Source organism: Rhinoraja longicauda, chromosome 17 (assembly GCF_053455715.1).
Source record: "Rhinoraja longicauda isolate Sanriku21f chromosome 17, sRhiLon1.1, whole genome shotgun sequence".
Lineage (NCBI taxonomy): Eukaryota > Metazoa > Chordata > Chondrichthyes > Rajiformes > Arhynchobatidae > Rhinoraja > Rhinoraja longicauda.
This window is the reverse complement of record NC_135969.1, coordinates 2,955,899-2,978,200: the sequence shown is the minus strand read 5'-3', so window position 1 is coordinate 2,978,200 and position 22,302 is coordinate 2,955,899. Positions and strand designations below refer to the sequence as shown.

Genomic DNA, 22,302 nt, shown 5'->3' with positions numbered 1-22,302 from the left:
ATACTTCAATTTACTGTCATTTTACTCCATGACATACCCTGGATTTAACTTTAGCCGCAACGAGATGTTCCTGTTGGTAGCCCGTTGCAGTTGCTGTGATGGAGGTAGTTCCTGATTGTCGATGAACCAATACAGTTTGCAAACCTTGAAAGAATGAAGTCCACATCATGAGGCGACACAAACTCTTCAACTTTTACAATGAAAACAAAATTGATTGTACGTTAACTCTACCATGTTGCTTCCTTTGCCCATTTCCATGATCTTTTACATTTATTTGCATCGGCATGTTCTGTTCAATGCTGGCCAAGGAAATCTTTGACGATTCCCAAAAAATATGAAGGGAAGAAAAGTTGTCAAATTTACGTCCTTGCTGGTCGTATGCTTCCAAATCAAGTACTGGATTACGATAGTTGGACACAGGAACCTAGAAGAGATACAAAACTATCAGCATAAAGTAATCATTTTAATTAGGCTTTTCCAAAAACAAAATCATTAAAAAAGGTTCTGGTCTATAAAGGCTGACCAAAAGAAAACAACATACTCTAAATACTTAAAGCAAATGCATATAGTCTTACATGAGCTTGGTAATCGGTTTGACATGAAAAATTAAGCTCGCTTAGGAATTTCAATGTTACAATGTTCAATGTTACAGGCCGGCCATGGTGGGACAGTGGTAGAGTTGCTGCCTTACAGCACTTGCAGCGCCAGAGACCCAGGTTTGATACTGACTTTGGGTGCTGTCTGTACGGAGTTTGTACGTTCTCCCTGTGACTTTTCTCCAAGATCTTCAGATTCCTCCCACACTCCAAAAGGGGTACAGGTTTGTAGGTTAATTGGCTTGGTGTATGTGTAAATTGTCCCTAGTGTGTGCAGGATAGTGTTAACACACGGGATCGCTGGTCGGCGCAGACTTGGTGGTCCGAAGGGTCTGTTTCCGTGCTAAAACTAAAATAAATTCTAGAACACAAATTTGACTTACAACTTGCTTATTTTGCTGAAGCAAAGGGCACGATACGTCCAACTGTGAACTCAGGTACACAGGAGTCAATGAAAGCCTTGAAGGAGGACAGCAAATAAATTTAACAACAGCTGGTTCCACTGCAGGGAAGGAGTTTTTTAAGCTAGGCTTGTTCCCAACTGTCAAAGCCAAAACCTGAAACGGAAAGAAACATCCATTCAATAAGAAGCATACAATAGTTTAAAGTAAGTAATCAAAGAACGACTCTCTCATATTGCAACATTTCCAAAATAATAGGGCCTGTGTGAGTAGAGTAGCTGGCTGTAAACACTACCGAAACAAAAAAGGTCAGTTTGCTTCAAGCACCAGAGAAGTTTACAAATGATTCACATTTCTATTTAGATGTACACACCAAGAGGTGTGTGTATTCATCTTGAAAGGAGGTCACGGGACTGACACCTTATTGCATAATGTTGCAGCATTTATGTCAGGAAATTGCTGGTAAGCCATACCGTACCTTAACTTCAACTGCAAAAGCCACTGTTTCTCACCTGCTCTCCCAGTACCATGCAGGTAGCTCTAACCAAATGCTTTGGCTGGTTTCTAAATGCAGGCGAACTTATAAGATGAAGACTGATACTCTCTTCATTTTCAGCTGTAAGATCTGTGAAGAACTTTGAAGGCTCCAAAACCCAGGGCCTGGGTCCTCCCTCAAATAGCATATCCTTTGAGGATCCCAAAGTTACCAGAGCCACAGATACTGGATCAACAGCCTAAAAATTAACAACAACAAAAAAATCAGGAAGATCATCATGTTTGTATTACTATTACTGTAAAATTATAATGCAAATTATCATATCATATCATATATATACAGCCGGAAACAGGCCTTTTCGGCCCACCAAGTCCGTGCCGCCCAGCGATCCCCGTACATTAACACTAAAATTCATTTGTCAACACTACTGTAATAAATTTCAATTGTGGAACTTCAATTCATTATATTGCATTCTTGGCTTTAAGACTAGTGCTTACAACCAACAATGATTAAGGAGGAACACAGCGGACAGCTTACTTTGATTTAGGTTGTTTTTGTAACAAAAAGAATTACAAGTATCGAAGCAATTAGGGACAAGTGCCAGCCTATCAAGTAATGATCATATCCATGAACAAAACAACCCCACACTGCAGAGGGTACGAGACCTGGACAAGGCCAACATGTCGAAGGAATTGTTGGAGTATCACTAACCATCCACTAACCAACACCACATTATGGGGAATGTATACCAAATAAATTAATCTACTAACCAGGAAGTCTTTGGAAAATGGGTGTAAACAAGCACCAAAGAGAAGCCAAAGGTCACAGCGAGAACATGCAAACTCCACATAAAAAGCAGTGGTCAGGACCAAACTCAAATCCTCAGAGATAGTCTAAACTCGACGGGCACCCCAGGAGTCAGGAAGGAGGCTACGCTGGAAACAGAATCATGAACTGGGAGTGGAAATCTAGTTTACACCCTGAAGGGAGGACATGAAGGAAATAAACATCCAAGGCCAGTATAATCTATAACATTTCTCTTAGGGCAGCTTACAACCCAGTGGTATGATTTTGGATTTCTCTAACGTCAAGTAACCCCTGCATTCCCTCTCTCTCCATCCCTCCCCACCCAAGTCAGACCAGCTAAAAAATGTCTTGTTGAATCTCATTGTCTGTACCTCGTTCTCACCTAACAAACAGCGAACAATGACCTGTTTCCTTTATCATCGTAACTTTTTTGCATATCTTTCATTCATCTATTCTATATCTCTCTATATCTCCGTCTATATCCCTCGTTTCCCTTTCCCCTGACTCTCCAGTCTGAAAAAGGGTCTCGACCCGAAACATAACCTTTTCTCCAGATACTGTCTGACCCGCTGAATTACTCCAGCTTTTTGTGTCTAATGTATCAGATCAACATTCTTCAGAGAACTTCTGATTGATAAAACGCAAGTCCAAGAAAATAGGTCTATGAACAATGTGTACAGCAGGCCATGTGTTCATAGTCATAGAGATAATTAATAATCAGAAAAGTAGTAGACACAGACAGAGAGATATACAGATCATCAGCTGTCGACAAACATTAAATTATACCATCAGGTAATTTTTCATTTAAGTTTTAAGTTAACTAATAACTGAGAAATTAACCAGCCACAACTTTACTCCGTTTTACTTCGTGTCCTTTCATTTCCAAAATGTTTTGTTATAAGGCTTTACGTGGGGAACCAATGCAGTTAATGAACAAGTGTAACTTCAAAGAACAGTGTAGTATCTCTTGGGAAATTGGAAAACGGATACTTTAGTTTGAGAGTAGCAATCTGCAACAAAACGATCTTTTATTGTTTTGTCAGAGTGATAGTAATTGCAACACCACCAAAAGCTATAGACGGTGATATAGACAGAAATAGAACAAATGAAACTACAAGACTCCAGATTGGGCAAATCTAGATACCCACATTGTGAAACTGAAAATGACAGCCGGATATCAAGTGTTGAATGCCATCATATTTCAAGATGCTCTTGTATTAGCCTAAAATGTAGCACGGATAGGCTAGTCAATTTTAACTGCACTGTGGAGGTCCAATAGACAATAGGTGCAGGAGGAGGCCATTCGGCCCTTCAAGCTAGCACCGCCATTCAATGTGATCATGGCTGATCATTCTCAATCAGTACCCCGTTCCTGCCTTCTCCCCATAGCCCCTGACTCCGCTATCCTTAAGAGCTCTATCTAGCTCTCTCTTGAAAGCATTCAGAGAATTGGCCTCCACTGCCTTCTGAGGCAGAGAATTCCACAGATTCACAACTCTCTGACTGAAAAAGTTTTTTCTCATCTCAGTTCTAAATGGCCTCCCCTTATTCTTAAACTGTGGCCCCTTGTTCTGGACTCCCCCAACATTGGGAACATGTTTCCTGCCTCTAACGTGTCCAACCCCTTAATAATCTTATACGTTTCGATAAGATCCCCTCTCATCCTTCTAAATTGCAGTGTATACAAGCCTAGTCAATCCAGTCTTTCAACACATGACAGTCCCGCCATTCCGGGAATTAACCTAGTAAATCTACGCTGCACGTCCACTTAAAGGAACAATAATAAAAAAGGTAAACGGCATGGTGGCACAGCAGTAGAGCTGCTGCCTTAAAGCGCCGGAGACCCGGGATCAATCCTGACTAGGGGTGCTGTGTGTACAGTGTGTGCGTACTCCCCGTGTCCATGTGGGTTTTTCACGTATGTTCCGGTTTCCTCCCACCTACAGGTTTATAGATTAATTTGGTTTTGGTTATAAAAAAAAAGTAAATTGTCCCTCGTGCGTAGTGCAAGTGTACGGGGATCGCTGTTCAGTGCGGACACGGTGAGCTGAAGGGCCCGTTTCCGTACTAAACTAAACTAAAAAAATAGCATGAACTAAACTAAAAAAATAGCATGAACACATTCCTCCTTTTGTTTATGACCTTATTGTTGAAGACACCCCAAAGCAATTCACAGAGGGGACTTTGAGAGTAATTAATAATATTTGAGAAGTGACTAAAATAATTCTTCCGCACAGGTGGATGAGCTGTGGTTGCCCAGGGACATTGCCAACTGTCACATTCGTGAAAAATGCAACTTCCTCACCACCAACTTCATTCCCCTCCACGATCAGTCTCAAACTCAACAAACACATTTAAAAACAATACTCTGTTTGCTGGCAGGCTACATTCCCAGCCCTCCAACCCCAGTTATCTCAAACGCCATCCACGTCTTACACCGGCTGCTTCCTTCCGAGTTCACACTTTTCCAATGTGCTCCATTTCCATAAATCTTCCCAATCTTGGCATTCCTGACAAAACACTGTACTACCAACGTTGCTTTTGGCCATACCACCCTATGCTTTGCATTCATTCCCTCAATTCCACTGCTATCTATCTGCTTTTGCAGCCTTGCTCAGAATTTTTTTAATAAAACTAATTTTTTCCCTAATCTCTCTTTGACAGGCTTTGTTACATCTCAGAATGGATTTGGAAAAAAATATTTTGGATGATACACTGTAACATTGCATAACCTGGAGACGTCCATTGATAATTCAGAGACTGTGGGGCTAAATTATGGTGACTAATGGACAACAAAAGCGAGACCAAGGTGAAAGCGTGCTCAACCCAATTCACCAGGACATTGTGTGTAGGAAGGAACTGCAGATGCTGGTTTAAACCAACACATTGCCTGGAAATGGAGGACTGTGGAGATTAGATGGGCTGCACTTACACTCACTGGCTGCTGGAGGCAGTGGAGTGACCTGATAGAGATATAAAATTATTTTGGGCCTAAGATCGATTGTCAGTCTTTTTCCAAAGGCTGGAGAGTCTAGAACTAGAAGGAACAGACTTAAGATGAGATGGGAGAAAATTTAAAGATCTGAGGTATATGTTTTTCTACACGGAAATAGTGCGATGAATATCTGAAAATGAACCATCGGAGGAGGTGGTAGAGGCAGATATAATTATAGTGTTTAAGAGACGTTTGGACAGGTACTCAAATAGGAAAGGTCGAGAGGGTACATGTTTAAAGCAGGATATTGGGATTACCATTGATTGGCATAATGGTCACCATGGATGAGGTGGGCTGAAAGGACCCATTTCTGTGCTGTGCTGTACAACTCTAAGACTCTAATTTTTTTATTGTAAATACTTACTTTAAGTGGCACATAAGCAGCAATTGTGATACTGGCTGTTAGGTGCACGTGGCCATGGCTATAACTAACGACAAGAGTGGTATAGCCAGGAGCCTCAGCTTGAACTTTTATTCCACTGCAGTGCATGGTGCCTGGCTCCAGTCTCCCTGTTAAAACATGAAGAAATATACATTTTATTTTTCAACGGTCAGTTTATTGTAACATGAACCAATTAAGGTACAGTGAAACTCGAATTACCATGCAGCCATACTAAAACAAAAGGAACAAGACACACAACTACAGAAAAGTTTACATAAACATCCACTACAGCGGATTCCCCACATTCCTCACGGTGATAGAAGGCGATAAAATCTAATTCTCTTCCTCTTTTTTTAAATCATTCTGTAGTCTGCAAGATAATGCCCCTCCTCATTGTTTCTCCAGTCAATTCACTCTGAGATACTGAACGATTAGAATGTCTATCTTTTCCCGATTGGAAGGAACCATTTTCTCCAATAATGCAGCCAACATGGGGAATGATTCTCCGGTTTATCCAGTGCATCCCCTCCTCTGATTAAATGTGGATGTCCAGCACAAACTGAACAACGTTTTCTATTGTTTCAAAAATATTTTGATGTAGCATTTCCACTAATGCTCATTTTTTTAATAAAGCAACATTTAAAATGCATGTGCATTAATAGAGCGGCACGGTGTCGCAACGGTGGAGCTACTGTGCTGTCTGTACGGAGTTCGCACGTTCTCCCCGTGACCGCGTGGGTTTTCTCCGAGATCTTCCGTTTCCTCCCACACTCCAAAGACGCACAGGCTTGTAGGTTAATTGGCTTGGTACAAATGTTAGTTGGCCCTAGTATGTGTAGGATAGTGTTACTGTGCGGGGATCGCTGGTCGGCAGGACTTGGTGGACCGAGGGGCCTGTTTCCGTGCTGTATCTCTAAACTAAACTGTAAGTATCAGTTGCCTACTACAATGGGCCGACCTATCAGAAATTAACAGGTATTCAGTACATGTAAAATTATCATATGGAGCAACTATAGGGAGGTTGAGTATCGAAGTTGGGAGGTCATGCTGCAGTTGTACAAGACGATGGTGAGGCTGCATTTAAAATTGTGTTCAGTTTTGGGCACCAAGTTATAAGAAAGATGTTGACAAGCTGGAAAGGGTACAGAAAAGATTTACGAGGATGTTGCCAGGACTAGAGGGTCTGAGCTGTTGGGAGAGGTTGAGCTGGCTGGGACTCTATCCCTTGGAGCGCAGGAGGATGAGGGGGGGATCTGATAGAGATGTACAAAATCATGAGAGGATTAGATTGGGTAGATGCATAGAGTCTCTAGCCCAGAGTAGGGGAATCGAGAACTGGAGGACATAGGTTTAAGGTGAAGGGGGAAAGATTTAATAGGAACTTGAGGGGTAGCTTTTTCCACGCAAAGTGGGGTAGGTGTATGGAATACGCTGCCACAGGAGGTATTTGAGGCAGGGGCTATCCCAACATTTAAGAAACATTTAGGCAGGTACATGGATAGCAAAAGTTTGGAGGGTTATGGGCCAAATGCAGACAGGTGGGACTAGTGTAGATGGGCCATGTGGGCAAGTTGGGCCAAAGGACCTGTGCCTCATGCTGATCCAATTCAAAACATCATACCCTGGGATAAATATTCCCCGGCAGATCCCCTCAGCCTAGGGCACAGAGTCTTGTTCTACTTTTTACAGTGGCTGTAATCCAAGGTCACTTCCTGGATTAACACCACCATAACAATGCCCCCTCCAAATTCCTCTCCCTTCATCCACTACATGCTAAACGTTTACCCTCGTAACAATGGGTTTAAGTATCTAAAACATCATTGTGTTGACATTTGTTCGATGTGATCAGTTGCATCAGGAAATGCAACGCATTACATTTAGTTCGTAAAGTAATACTGCAGTTACAAACTAGAGTGTTCTAGTTGCTTCATCCAACTGGAGTGGATGATCACAACAACCTTGGAACTACTCCAAAGGCAATCCATAACATTGTTTCTCAGTTTAACGAACATCAGCTACTCAAAGCTACACACATGGGTCCATTTAATTTAGTGCAGCTGAGACTTGGAGGTGACCCGATATAAAAATCTCAAAAATAATTGAAGTGTTGGATGCTGGAATGACCTCAGTTTTCCAGTTTAATAATTTGCCAAAATCTCACTAGTACAAGACTTCAGCCCATTGAAGGATACGGGCAGCATCGATACCAGTTTGCTCTTTTCCCAGTGCAGTAGCTGGTGTCATCTCAGGGGAATTGTGCTGGTTATTGAATTAGGAATAAAATGTATTAGAGAGGAAGGCATTTTACAGATAATGGAGATACAGTATGGAGATACAGTACTAATTTTGATTGCCTGAAGGATCCAAAGAGGAAGTTCCAAGCGGTAGAGTTGCTGCCATACAGCGCTTGCAGTGCCGGAGGCCCGGGTTCGATCCCGACTACAGGTGTTGTCTGTACGTTCTCCCCCATGATCGCATGGGTTTTCTCCGATATCTTCGGTTTCCTCCCACACTCCAAAGACATACAGGTTTGTAGGTAAATCTACATAGCTTGGCACAAGTGTATATTGTTCCTAGCGTTGGATAGTGTAAAATGTTCGGGGATCGCTGGTTGGAGCGGACTCGGTGGGCCGAAGGGCCAGATTCCAGGTTGTATCTCAAAAATAAACTCAACCTTATTCTAACCAATCAACCCCCTCTCCTGGCCATAGAATATGTTAAAAAATATATATTATTCTTTAGCCTTTTCAAGGAGATTGCAATGTATCCCCTGCATTACAACACTTCTGAGCAATGGAAGTTCACCCTTACGGAATTGACAAATCAGTGCCAAAAAATATGGGATATAGAATAAAAATTCACTCTGGGGGGGGGTGGTTTATGAGAGAAAAAAAATCTAAATGACCAATTGCTAAAGGAATAACTTTTTCTTTTAGTTTTGCACAAGAGGTTCACGTTACAGAAAACTGTGATATGGATGGTAGCGTACTTAACATAACGTGTTAAGTACTTAACTACAGGGGGTAGGCAAGGAGGCTTATTCATGAACTGCCACCCATTATGTGAAGCACAAACCTGAAGGACCAGGTTGTCTTTGTTTCCTGCTCATCTGGTTCACATGTTCACAAGTCACTCCATGACTGAATCATTGACTTTAATGCAATGTTTGAACTCTCCATGTTTTCAAGTTTTTACAAGCACATCATGACGTTCTCATAGAAGGATGAGAGGGGATCTTATCGAAACGTATGATTATTAAGGGGTTGGACACGTTAGAGGCAGGAAACATGTTCCCAATGTTGGGGGAGTCCAGAACAAGGGGCAACAGTTTAAGAATAAGGGGCCGGCCATTTAGAACGGAGATGAGGAAAAACGTTTTCAGTCAGAGAGTTGTGAATCTGTGGAATTCTCTGCTTCAGAAGGCAGTGGAGGCCAATTCCCTGAATGCATTCAAGAGAGAGCTAGATAGAGCACTTAAGGATAACGGAGTCAGGGGGTATGGGGAGAAGGCAGGAATGGGATACTGATTGAGAATGATCAGCCATGATCACGTTGAATGGTCGTGCTGACTCGAAGGGCCGAATGGCCTCCTCCTGCACCTATTGTCTATTGTCCATTGGTTTAACACAGGGGAGCAGGCAGGGGAAGGGACCATGTCACAGACTGAACACGCATGTTCTTCCATTTAAAGAAAAATGCCATTTCTTACATTTAAACTAGTGCAGATTCAAACCAGTCATGAACTATTTATTTCCCACTTGATTTTATTATGAACTTGGAAAGACCGGGCTTGTATTCACTGGAATTTAGCAGGATGAGAGGGGATCTTATAGAAACGTATAATTATAAAAAGACTGAATAAGCTGGATACAGGAAAAATGTTCCCAATGTTAGGGGAGTCCAGAACCAGGGGCCACAGTCTAAGAATAAAGGGGAGGCCATTTAAAACTGAGGCGAGAAAAAACCGTTTCACCCAGAGAGTTGTGAATTTGTGGAATTCTCTGCCACAGAGGGTAGTGGAGGCCAATTCACTGGATTAATTTAAAAGACAGTTAGATGGATCTTTGGGGGCTAGCGGAATCAAGGGATATGGGGAGAAGGCAGGCACGGGTTACTGATTGTTGATGATCAGCCATGATCACAATGAATGGCGGTCCTGGCTCGAAGGGCTGAATGGCCTCCTCCTGCACCTATTTTCTATGTTTCTATATTTCTAACTTTGAAAGACGAGCACATTATGACTAAACTAGACGGACGTGGCCCGTTTGGGTCCAAATCTCTCCTGTGGGCACTCCTGCGGGCGCGGTAACCCCCGTTGGGTGCAAGCCTCTCCTGCGGGCCCGGCAACCCTCCCCAACTGACGATCCGTGGACCCGTTAGCGGCCGGGGAGTGTCGCCCCGGGGTCGTAGACGGGTGAGGGGGGACTGGAAAGGGGAGAGGGAGCCATTCACCTCGGCCCCAGGCAGCCATCATGTCGGCCAGAGCGAGCCGTGGACCCATTGGGTGGAAACCTCTCCTGCATCTTGTTTGGCCCTCTGCCGCCACACTGCACCATGGGAAGGAAGGTCAGTTGCGGGGCATGCCGGGACGGGCGCCTAATGGCTCAGCAGCAGCGGCAGCTCGACGGCTCAGCAGCCCCCCCCATTGGCCGTCACTCTGGCGGGTTCCGCCCCCGGCAGCCATCGTGGCCCCCCCCCCTCATTGGCCGTCACTCGGGCGGGTCCCATTGTGATGTTGAATGCGGCTGACAGCCAGGGTAAATGGAAAAGATAACTTTTAAACTTTAAAATGTTAAAAACTTTAAAAAATAACACAAATTTCAATGAAACTTTCTCCAGCCCAATGGTAAGGCGGGCCTAAAATTGTTACACTATTGTGTACCGTTTTGGCTGTATTTAGGGATCAAGCAAACTGACAAACCAACAAGATGAGAGTTTTAGTAATATACTAGACCAAGTGGACCCGTTGGGCCCATTCCTCGTAGAGGGGGGACAGGGAAGGGGAGAGGGTGTGATTGAGTGAGGCCTGGACCCAAAGCCTCTCCTGTATTGTAGCACCCTCAACCCCCTACTCAATCCTCCTTATCCCCCCCTCCTCCCCCCCACTGATCCACTCCATCCCCCCTACCCATCCCCACTTGCCCCTCCCCTGCCCACACCCCCACTTTCCCCTCCCCTACCCCCACTCCTCCCGGCCCTGCCTCCACCCCCATTTCCCCCACCCCACCCCTTTTCCCACTTCCCCCCCCACACCTCTCTCCCCTACCCCCACTCTCCCAGCCAGCACCCCACTCTCCCCACACCCACTCTTCCCTTATATAGAAGATATATAGATATAGATAGATGATGACGATGCTAAACATGCTACACTGAGGTTTGTGAACATCGGTGAAAAACACCAATTAAATGTTCAATTGGGAAAATATGTAAATGGCTTGTTTCAATTCATTCTCTATTGAAAATGCACACAGCTGCAAAAAAATATTGCACGATATTGCTACTGGTTTTGTCTTTTACCATTTTTCATTAAAAATAAGGGTAAGTGCTCTTTTTCCTTACCCTCTACACTTTTGAAGACACCACGGTTTTCAATCTCCGTCACAAGGACAAAATGGGAGCAGTCAGTTAGGATGACTTTTTCCTGCGTTTCCACATTCATAAGACCATAAATTTTGAGCGGCAAATCCAATAACTGCCCGACCTTGGCTTCCACATGGCAAGGTACAAACTCCATTTGGATCGGCTCTATTACATAAACCTCAAAGTAAAAAGAGTTATAATTTTATGACAAATCAAGGCTTCACAGCTGAAAGGTAAACATGATTCTTGGCACAAGCAAACACAGTGGATGACTGCTTACTTTTAAATGAATGGTTAGTTAATTGGCACACAACTCTGCTCATCTATAAATAATACCCCAACATCCACAACCAAGAGGAAACAATTTTAAAAGTAGCACTCCTTCAATAATAAATTGAAATGTCACCGAGGTTCTGCGCTTAAATTTACAGAGGGACCTGGACCCACTTTCTTCCCACGCAAAGCTAAGCTGATCACTGAAACTTGCAATATATCTTTATTGTCATTGTACAAGTACAACGAGATTAAAAATGCCACTTCCATATCGATGCTATAAAATATATAAAACACGGCAAAAACAAAAATCAACAAAAAGGGAGAAGAAAAAAGAAACAAGGTAACCCTCATGTTATATCTCTCTCTCGCTCTCTTATTTCCCTTCAGAGTACAATGGTTGACCCCAATTTTGTCATCATTTGCATATATATATTTGGTGACATACAAGAATCATGATAAAAAATTATGGAGAAGTAAATATTCTAAAAGAAAGTCTAAGTTATGGGTTCGACGTGACAAAATGTTGCTCTTACACTATATGAAACTCAAATTGTTTTCTACTCAAATCAAAAAGCAAATTTTGAAAATGAAATAAACATTTTTTCTTTACAAAACTAATCAATAGGACAAACAATTAAGTCAAATGCTCCACTGAAAATTTTCCTGGATGCCAGTGAAAAATGCATTGAAAAATTGCATTCATGACAGTGAATTTTACGCATGCTGCATCAGCCCTAGGATGGTCTTTAATGCCCTCAAAGGTTCTTGCACTGTAATAACATTTGGTGTTAATACTATAAGCTGCAGCTTTTGACATTCTTCTAAAGTGTCTTTCAAAGACCACTAGGCACCTTCTTGGGCCATGAACTGCCCAATTTTACTTTGCACAAGCTGCCCTGTAGTAGCACAATATTCACCATCTTCGAAAATTGGTATGTTCTCAAATAATACCTCTGTCGGCAGCAAATGTAAAGACATTAATTTCACTTACAGGCTCAAAGATATTCTCTAAAGAGAGCCAAAAACAGTAGCACACCCATGACTGGGTCTTGCACGAATAGGGCAAAACCAATCAAATTGAAAAAACCTTACCGACACGGGGCCTTAACTGTGAAACATCAGTTTTAAATTTGTTGCCAAAAATGCATAGAAAGCAAAATAAAAAAGAGCGCAAGAAAAAAAGCATGGGAATACAGGTGAGAAAAGATATATTAAATATTTTAATTATTCAATATTAAAATATAAGATGAAAAAAACTCCATTGTTCTAAAGGATTTGGTGTCAGAGAGGTTGTTTGGTTGCAATAAATGCTCAATGCATAACTAAAAATGCACATATCAGCTTGCACAACTTGCAATTTTTTTCTACTAAATTCAGTTAATTGGAAAAATTCCAATTTATGGGCAAACAAATCAAATTGGAGAGTCTTTTCATATTTAACAGTGCAGGCTTCCCCAAGAAACTGCTGAACGCACCACACTTAATGATGGTGCTCTCAGCATCAGTTGTTTTCCTGAAACCGCACAAACCAAGCTATTGTTTACTTTTATCATCCGTTAAAATCTGAACACATCATTTAAGGCTAAGTATATCATTTAGACTTATTTAGATTTAGAGATACAGCGCAGAAACAGGCCCTTCGGCCCACAGAGTCCACACCACCCAGCGATCCCCGCACATTAACACTATCCTACACACACTAGGGACAATTTCTACATTTTACCCGGTCAATTAACCTACAAACCTGTACGTCTTTGGAGTGTGGGAGGGAACCGAAGACCTCGGAGAAAACCCACGCAGGTCACGGGGAGAATGTACAAACTCCGTACAGACAGCGCCCATAGTCAGGATCGAACCCGAGTCTCAGGCGCTGCATTCGCTGTAAGGCAGCAACTCTACCGCTGCGCCACTGTGCCGCAACTTAATCATCTAATTATAATTTACATATATATATATATATATGTAAGTATGTACTAAGTGTTTCTTATAGGTAACCTTCAAGAAATAGTAATGAAATGCAAAGGTACAAATGAAGAGAAATACCATCATCTGTCCAAAGTGTAATGGATTCTGAACATCATGCGCTTTTATTACACTTAGCCCGATAACATTTCCCGTTGCCATCATTCCTTTCACTGTCACTGTTGCCACAGCTTGATTGGATGATGACCAAGTAAAATTTCCACTGCCACCTTCTGCCTACACAGCAAATAAAGAGTTTAAAAAAAGAAATAAACATACAATTTGCCAGTCACTAAAATATATCATACCTTCAATCACATTAAGCAGCAACTGATTTCGACTGGAGTTTAGAAGGATGAGAGGGGATCTTATAGGGACATAAAATTATAAAAGGACTGAAGATGCAGGAAAAATGTTCCCAATGTTGGGCGAGTCCAGAACCAGGGGCCACAGTCTTAGAATAAAGGAGAGGCCATTTAAAACTGAGGTGAGAAGGAACTTTTTCACCCAGAGAGTTGTGAATTTGTGGAATTCTCTGCCACAGAGGGCAGTGGAGGTCAAATCACTGGATGAATTTAAGAAAGAGTTAGATAGACTTCTGGGGCTAGTGGAATCAAGGGAAATGGGGAGAAGTTGGGCACAGGTTACTGATTGTGGATGATCAGCCATGGTCACATTGAATGGCTGGCTCAAAGGGCCAAATGGCCTCCTCCTGCAACTATTTTCTATGTTTCTAACGTGAATATAAATAAGTGTTTAAAACACTCAGCCAGCATCTGCAGCAATATTAGAAAAGGTCTTGAACCTGAAAAGTTAACGGTTTCTTTTTACAAACACACGGCCTGAACTGCTGAGTATAACCTGTATTTATTTTATTTTAGATTCCCAGCATTTTATTCTTCATCAAGGATACAGGAGCTGACATTTTAACTCCTCTCTCCATAGATGCTACCCAATCTCCTTGAAAATCTCCAACGTTTTGTGTTCCCATAAAATTTCAGCATTTGCATTTTTTGGAACTTTTTAAAAACAAAATATGCATTTGGCATCACATTCTGAATAGGCAATCAAGTTAATATATATTTATTAGGTGAAAACTAATGGGAGCATTTTGAATCCTTATTCTTTAAAAAGACATTCTCAACATTCATAGATACATATAAAAATATGCTGATCATCTAAAATCAGTACCCCGTCCCTGCTTTTTCCCCATATCCCTTGATTCCTTTAGCCCTAAGATCTAAATCTAACTCTCTTGAAAACATCCAGTGAATTGGCCTCCACTGCCTTCAGTGGCAGAGAATTCCACAGATTCACAACTCTCTGGGTGAAGCTGTTTTTCCTCATTGCAGTCCTAAATGGCCTACCCCTTATTCTTAAACTGTGACCACTGGTTCTGGACTCCCCCAACATCAGGAACATTTTCCTGCATCTCGCCTGTCCAATCCTTTAAGAATTTTATGTTTCTATAAGATCCCCTCTCATCCTTCTAAATTCCAGTGAATTCAAACCCATTTGACCCATTCTTTCATCATATGTCAGTCCCGCCATTCTAGGAATTAACATGGTGAACCTACGCATCACTCCCTCAATAGCAAAAATGTCCTTCCTCAAATTAGGGGACTAAAATTGCACACGATAGATACTCCTGGTGCGGTCTCACCAGGGCCCTGTACAACTGCAGTAGGACCTCCTTGCTCCTAAACTCAAATCCTCTTGCAATGAAGGCTTTCTTCACTTCCTGCTGTACCTGCATGCTTACTTTCAGTGACTGATGTAGAAGCACACAGAAGTCTTGTTGCACCTCCCCTTTCCCTAATCTGACACCATTCAGATAATAATCTGCCTTCCTGTTCTTGCCACCAAAGTGGATAACCTCACATTTATCCACATTGTACTGCATCTGCCATGCATCCGCCCACTCACCCAACCTATCCAAGTCACCCTGCAGCCTCATAGCATCCTCATCGCAGCTCACACTGCCACCCAGCTTTGTGTCATCCGCAAACTTGGAGATGCCACATTTAATTCCCTCGTCTAAATCATTAATATATTTTGTAAATAACTGGAATCCCAGCACCGAGCCTTGCGGCACCCCAGTAGTCACTGCCTGCCATTCTGAAAAGGACCCGTTAATTCCTATTCTTTGCTTCCTGTCTGCCAACCAGTTCTCTATCCATGTCAATACCCGACCCCCAATACCATGTGCTCTAATTCTGCCCACTAATCTCTGCGTGGGACCTTGGCTCCACTGGCTCTCCCTTATACATTCTACTTGTTACATCCTCAAAAAATTCCAGAACATTAGTCAAGCATGATTCCCCTTCATAAATCCATGCTGACTTTGACTGATCCTGTCTCTGCTTTCCAAATGCGCTGCTATGACATCTTTACCAATCGACTCAAGCATCTTCCCCACGACAGATGCAAGGCTAACTGGTCTATAATTCCCCGTTTTCTCTCTCTCTCCTTTCTTAAAAAGTGGAGTTACATTAGCTTCCCTCCAGTCCGCAGAAACTGATCCAGAATCGAGAGAACATTGGAAAATGATGCCCAATGCATCCACGATTTCTAGGGACACCTCCTTGAGTACTGTGGGATGCAGACCATCAGGCCCTGGGGATTTATCTGCCTTCAGTCCCAACAGTTTACCTGTCACCATTTCCTGACTAATACGGATTCCCTTCAGTTCCTCCCTCCCACTAGATCCTCAGTCCCCTCGTATTTCTAGAAGATTGTTTGTGTCTTCCTTAATGAAGAGAGAACCAAAGCACTCGTTTAACTGTTCTGCCATTTCTTTGTTTCCCAAAGACGTACAGGTATGTAGGTTAATTGGCTGGGTAAATGTAAAAATTGTCCCTAGTGGGTGTAGGATAGTGTTAATATACGGGGATCACTGGGCGGCACGGACTTGGAGGGCCGAAAAGGCCTGTTTCCGGCTGTATATATATGATATGATGATGATATGATGATTATAAATTCACCTGTCTCTGATTGTAAGGGACCCCTACATTTGTCTTCACTAATCTTTTCCTTTTTATATATCTAAAGCTTTTAGAGTCAGTTTTTATATTCCCCGCAAGCTTTCTTTCATGCTCTTTTTTTCCCCCTCGTAATTAAGCCCTTTGTCCTCCTGTTGAATTTTAAATTTCTCCCAGACCTCCTGTTTGCTGCTTCCACTGGCCAATTTATATGTCTCTTCCTTGGATTTAACACTATCCTTGATTTCCCACGTTAGCCACAGTTGAGCCGCCTTCCCAGTTTTATTTTTTCGCCAGAATTTCTGGTGTTCATCCATATGGTCTTTAAATCTCCACCGTCAACCCTTTAAGTATAATTTGCCAGTCTATCCTAGCCAATTCCCGTTTCAGACCTTCAAAGTCTCCTTTCTTTGAGTTCAGGATTTAACATTAATACTCATTTCTGAACCATTAAACTGAGCTCCTATTTAAATACAAAGACACTCATTAACAGAAGAGAGGAGAGGAAAAGCTCCAAAAACAAATAAAGTTACACAAAGAATCAAGGGAATTATTTCTGTCAATTCAGGTTCAATTGGTGATTTCCACTTCTAGAATGTAATTAATAATAGAAATATAATAATATAAATTCTGCACCTTTATTGCGTATTGGTAAGCTCCAACCACTTGCTGCCAAGGAAACGTCAAAATATTTGGTGTAAGAGTAATTGGATTATAAATTTCGACCTCTTGTTGATTCCGTACAGGGACAAGCAGGGAATGGACAACGCCCTTCTGAAAGTTAATATTAACAAAGTAGAAAAGGTATTAGTAAAACAAAGAAAATACTGAATAGTCACAATGAATGCAATCTGCAAGAACGAGAACAAGGATTAGCAAATGGTTATTTATTTTTAATCAGTTTAATGGCATCCCGAACCTTCAGAGTTTAATATTAAAATCTCTAATTTGGTCACATTCATTAAACAACATTCGTGGCCAGGCTCTCACTATTTAAATTAATAAACATAGACAGACAAGGGCATAGAAAATAGGTGCAGGAGGAGGCAATTCGGCCCTTCGAGCCAGCACCGCCATTCATTGTGATCATGGCTGATCATCCACAATCAGTAGCCCGTGTCTGCCTTCACCCCATACCACCTGATTCCACTAGCCCCTAGAGCTCTATCTAACTCTCTCTTAAATTCACCAAGTGATTTGGCTTCCACTGCCCTCTATGGCAGAGAATTCCACAAATTCACAACTCTGAGTGAAAAAGTTTCTTCTCACCTCAGTTTTCAATGGCCTCCCCTTTATTTTAAGACTGTGACCCCTGGTTCTGGACTCGCCCAACATTGGGAACATTTTTCCTGCACCTAGCTTGTCCAGTCCTTTTATAATTTTATGTCTCTATAAGATCCCCTCTCATCCTTCTAAACTCCAGTGAATACAAGCCGAGTCTTTTCAATCTTTCCTCATATGACATTCCCACCATCTCAGGGATCAATCTCGTGAACCTACGCTGCACTGCCTAAATTACAAGGATGTCCTTCCTCAAATTAGGAGACCAAAACTGTGCACAATACTCCAGATGTGGTCTTACCAGGGCCCTATACAACTACAGAAGAACCTCTTTACTCCTATACTGAAATCCTCTTGTTATGAAGGCCAACATGCTATTAGCTTTCTTCACTGCCTGCTGTTCCTGCACGCCAACTTTCAGTGACTGGTGTACAAGGACACCCAGGTCTCGCTGCACTTACCCCATACCTAATAAAAGCCGGCTTCTTCAAAAACCGCAGTAACAATTTTACATTTGCAGGTGATTATTTTAAAATATTTGGAATAACATAAGCTAAGATTTAACAGAACTTGTACACATTTCATATTCACTAAACAAAAAGAAAAAACCCCTTCACCCACCCGGAGGTCTTGGGGACACTACCCACAGTCATCATAGACCATATATCAGCGAGTGAACACATGGAATAGCGAAAGACAATGCATCTTAACAAGACCATTCGGTGGCGCTGACATCCACCATAATGAAGTATTTCAAGAGGCTGGATATGGCGTATTCCAACTTAAACAACCTTAATCCACTCCAATTTTTCCACCGACCCAACAGGTGGACAGGGTCTCTCCAGCCCTAACTCAACCCTGGAACATCTGGATAAGGACATGTACGTCGTACTTCTAGTTATTAACTAAAGCTCTGCTTTCAACACAATAATTCCAACCAGTTGCATCTCCAAACTCCACGACCTAGGACTCAGTGTCCCATTCTGCAATAGGATCCCTGACTTGCAGACCCACAGACAGCAATCTGCAAGGATAGATGGCAAGACATCCTCCACGATAATTCTCAACAGCGGTGCTCCGCAAGGCTCCCGCCCCCTGATTATAGTCCCTGTACAAGCATGACTATGTGGCACAAATTCTGCTCAAACTGCATTCACAAGTTTGCAGATGTCAAATAGTCATAGGTTGGATCTACGGGAAGGAGACCGAGGGCTTATTAGCACCGTGTCAAGACAACCTCCCTTCCATTGACCCCATTTATACCTCACGCTGCCTCGGCAAGGCCAGCAGCATAATCAAGGATGAGTCACACCCCGGCCACTCCCACTTCTCCCCTCTCCCATCAGGCAAAAGGTATAGAAGTGTGAAAACGCACACCTCCAGATTCAGAGACAGTTCCTTCCCAGCTGTTATCAGCCAACTGAATCATCCTACCACAACCAGAGAGCAGTCCTGAACTACTATCTAGCTTTAATGTCCCTTGAACTATCCATGACTGGACTTGGCTGGCTTTGCCTTGCACTAAACCTTATTCCATTATCATGTATCTATACACTGTAAATGGATTGACTGTAATCATGTATTGTCTTTCTGCTGACTGGTTAGCACGCGACAAAAAGCTTTTCACTGGTCCTCGATACATGTGACAATAAACTAAACTGAACTGGCAACCTTTCCTCAATGTCAGAAAAGTGACAACTGTTCATCAAGTTCAGGAAGCAGGGAAGAATACATGGCCCAGAGTGTATCAATGGTGCTGAAATTGGGATTGTCAAGAGCTTCAAGTTCCTCGGCGTAAACATTAACAATGTGTCCTGGTCTAACCACATTGACACTACGGTCAAAAGAGCACAATAACACCTCCACTTTCTCAGACAAGTAAGGACATTTGGCATGTCTCCAATGACTCTTACCAATTTCTACAAATGCATCACAGAAAGCATTCTATCTGGATGCATCACAACTTGCTATGGCAACAACTCTGCCCAAGACCGCTAGAAATCGCAGAGCTGTGAATGCAGAGAGATGGTCGAAGGTAGATACTGTCAAAATGTTTAAGAAACATTCAGACAGGTACATGGATAGGATAGGTTTAGAGGGATATGGTCCAAATGCAGGCAGGTGGCACTAGTGTAGATGGGGCATGCTGGTCAGCGTGGGGAAGTTGGGCGGAAGGGCCTGTTTCCGTGCTGTATGACTCTCTGACTCCATAACACTTTGTTCTTGCACAACTTATTTTCTCTTATGCACTACCTGACATTTGAAAGGAATTTCTGGGTAACATGCAAATCAAAACTTTTCACTGTAAACCAATTACCAATTGATATGTACAAAAAAGGTTGCAATGTTAAAAATGACTATTTTCTGCATGAGGTTTATTATTATTTAAATAAGGCTATTAACTTGCACTAAGAAAGGATATGATAGAAAAACCGTTGGATTTGGCCTGTCAGCTGCATTTCCTGCAGTTCCTGCTCTTTTCACCCTCACGTATTCACCTATCACTTAGCAGGTTTTGTTCCCACTTCTCTTCCCCATCTTTCTCCCCCCTATTACTGCCATCTTGAAGAAGTGTCCGGACCTGAAATGTCATCTTCCATTCCGTACACAGATGCTGACTGACGCTGAGTTCATCCAGCACTTTGCTCAGTAGTTTAGTTTAGAGATACTAAACAGAAACAGCGCGGAAACAGGCCCTTCGGCCCACTGGGTCCACACCGGCCAGCGATCCCCGCACACTAACGCTATCCTACACACACACACACACATTAGGGACAATTTACAATGTTACCAGCCAATTAGCCTACAAATCTGTACGTCTTTGGAATGTGGGAGGAAAATGGAGCAGCTGGAAAACCCATGCAGGTCACGGGGAGAAGGTACAAATTCCATAAAGACAGCACCTGTAGTCAGGATCGAACCCGCTGTTTGGTAGCAACTATCCCACTGTGCCACTGTGGCTGACGCACATTGGTTACATTTTTTAAAAGGGCTTAAGTTTTGAATTTACAAAATGCCAAAAATCTTGCTGTGTAAGCAGCAATCTGCATGGAAATGAATGTGGATTCTGATCCCACCTAAATCTTAGGGACAACACTGGGGAATTTGGAGGTGGACTGGATAACAAATGTGCCAATATCCGTTACTTGGCTTGCACTGGATTTATTCCGAGTTTGCAAGTCTGGCACTTAATTAACTAGGACCGGCAAAATGCCAAGTGTTCTGAAGGCACAGCATTGAATCAACCCAGTCCCTCCTTCTCCCTTCCCCCTCCCAACCAAAGTATAGGTTCAGGAACAAAGATCAAAGATAGTCCAGAACAGATTGAACCCAACACCACTAACTGAATTGTATGTTTTTGTACTCCCACTAAAACAGGCAGAAGGCTTTAACATGTTATCCAAATAACGCCATCTGCTGCAATTAAAAGCTTTACCGATGTGTTTATATCCAGAAGCAGAGATTCAACCCACAATTATTTGATCCGTGATGAAAACTATGGCATGGGATAAATTGTGAAAGCCCATCAAAAAAAGTTTGAAACTATATTGGTTTAAATTCATTACACAGACTGTGAAGCTACATTTTAGACACAAAATGCTGGAGTAACTCAGCGGGACAGACAGCATCTCTGGAGAGAAAGAATGGGTAACATTTCGGGTCGAGCCCCTTCTTCAGACTCAGGAAGCCTGTCCTGCTGAGTTACTCCAGCATTTTGTGTCTATCTTTGGTCTATCTGAAATATGAAAAATAATATGAAAAATAAACCAGCATCTGCTGTTCCTTCCTGCACACTACATTTTATACCACATCATAGCCCAAATTTCAGCAGAGCATTTGAAATCATCAGAATTATCTGACAGTGTCCTGCAAGGTGTTAAATCAGGACTTCGAAGTTTATCATTGCGTATTAAATATTTACAAATATTTGCACTCACTGCAAACATCGTCAAACGTTGCATCCATTTGCACATATCTCCCTTGTGGGATTGATCAAAATTGAAATTCAAACTGGATAACTGTTTCACCAATTATTGTACTAAACACTACTCAAACAACTGGATCTTATTTCTTTCTGTAGGAAGGACTGCAAAAATAATTCCCATCAATTTTGAAAACCAGCTCGGGTCAATTTATATGAATGCGTGAAATGTGCAAGGAATGTTAGTTGAAATAAACACTGGAAAACAATGAAAATCGCATAATTTATAAAGAAGCACTTTTTCTGTGTAGCCTTATGATCCCCATTGGTCTGAAAATTAAGTATATCAATGCTTCATCTGGAAAAGGGCCGCGCTTCGTCTGTTAAATTGAAATATTTTATTAATATTTATGGCATTACAGGCCGCAGGACACATAATAATATAACCTCACCTGAGATACCACGTTGATTAAAGATGCATCAATTACAGTCTGTCCCTTCTTCAGTGTCCTCACATGGTGATATGATCCATTTAGAGAGGTCTCCAGTATTTCAAAATACTCCGTTGGAATTTCAGTGTTAATTCTGATATCCTATGAAGCCACAAAACAAATGGTTTGACA

The 22,302-nt window shown here is 42.2% G+C and overlaps 1 protein-coding gene across 2 annotated transcripts in view; it reads right to left on the bottom strand.

Moving 5' to 3' along the window:
• Positions 1–22,302, bottom strand: part of nup210 (nucleoporin 210) — a 132,550-nt gene that overhangs the window by 50,934 nt on the left and 59,314 nt on the right. For both annotated transcript variants that reach the window (XM_078413937.1, XM_078413938.1), the window contains exons 10-18: positions 22,132–22,272; positions 17,113–17,250; positions 13,577–13,732; positions 11,237–11,435; positions 5,660–5,805; positions 1,510–1,731; positions 980–1,153; positions 232–424; positions 38–144 (exon numbers count right to left, since the gene is read on the bottom strand). In XM_078413937.1, the coding sequence (XP_078270063.1) occupies positions 38–144; positions 232–424; positions 980–1,153; positions 1,510–1,731; positions 5,660–5,805; positions 11,237–11,435; positions 13,577–13,732; positions 17,113–17,250; positions 22,132–22,272 (1,476 nt within the window). The remainder of the gene's footprint in view (positions 1–37; positions 145–231; positions 425–979; positions 1,154–1,509; positions 1,732–5,659; positions 5,806–11,236; positions 11,436–13,576; positions 13,733–17,112; positions 17,251–22,131; positions 22,273–22,302) is intronic.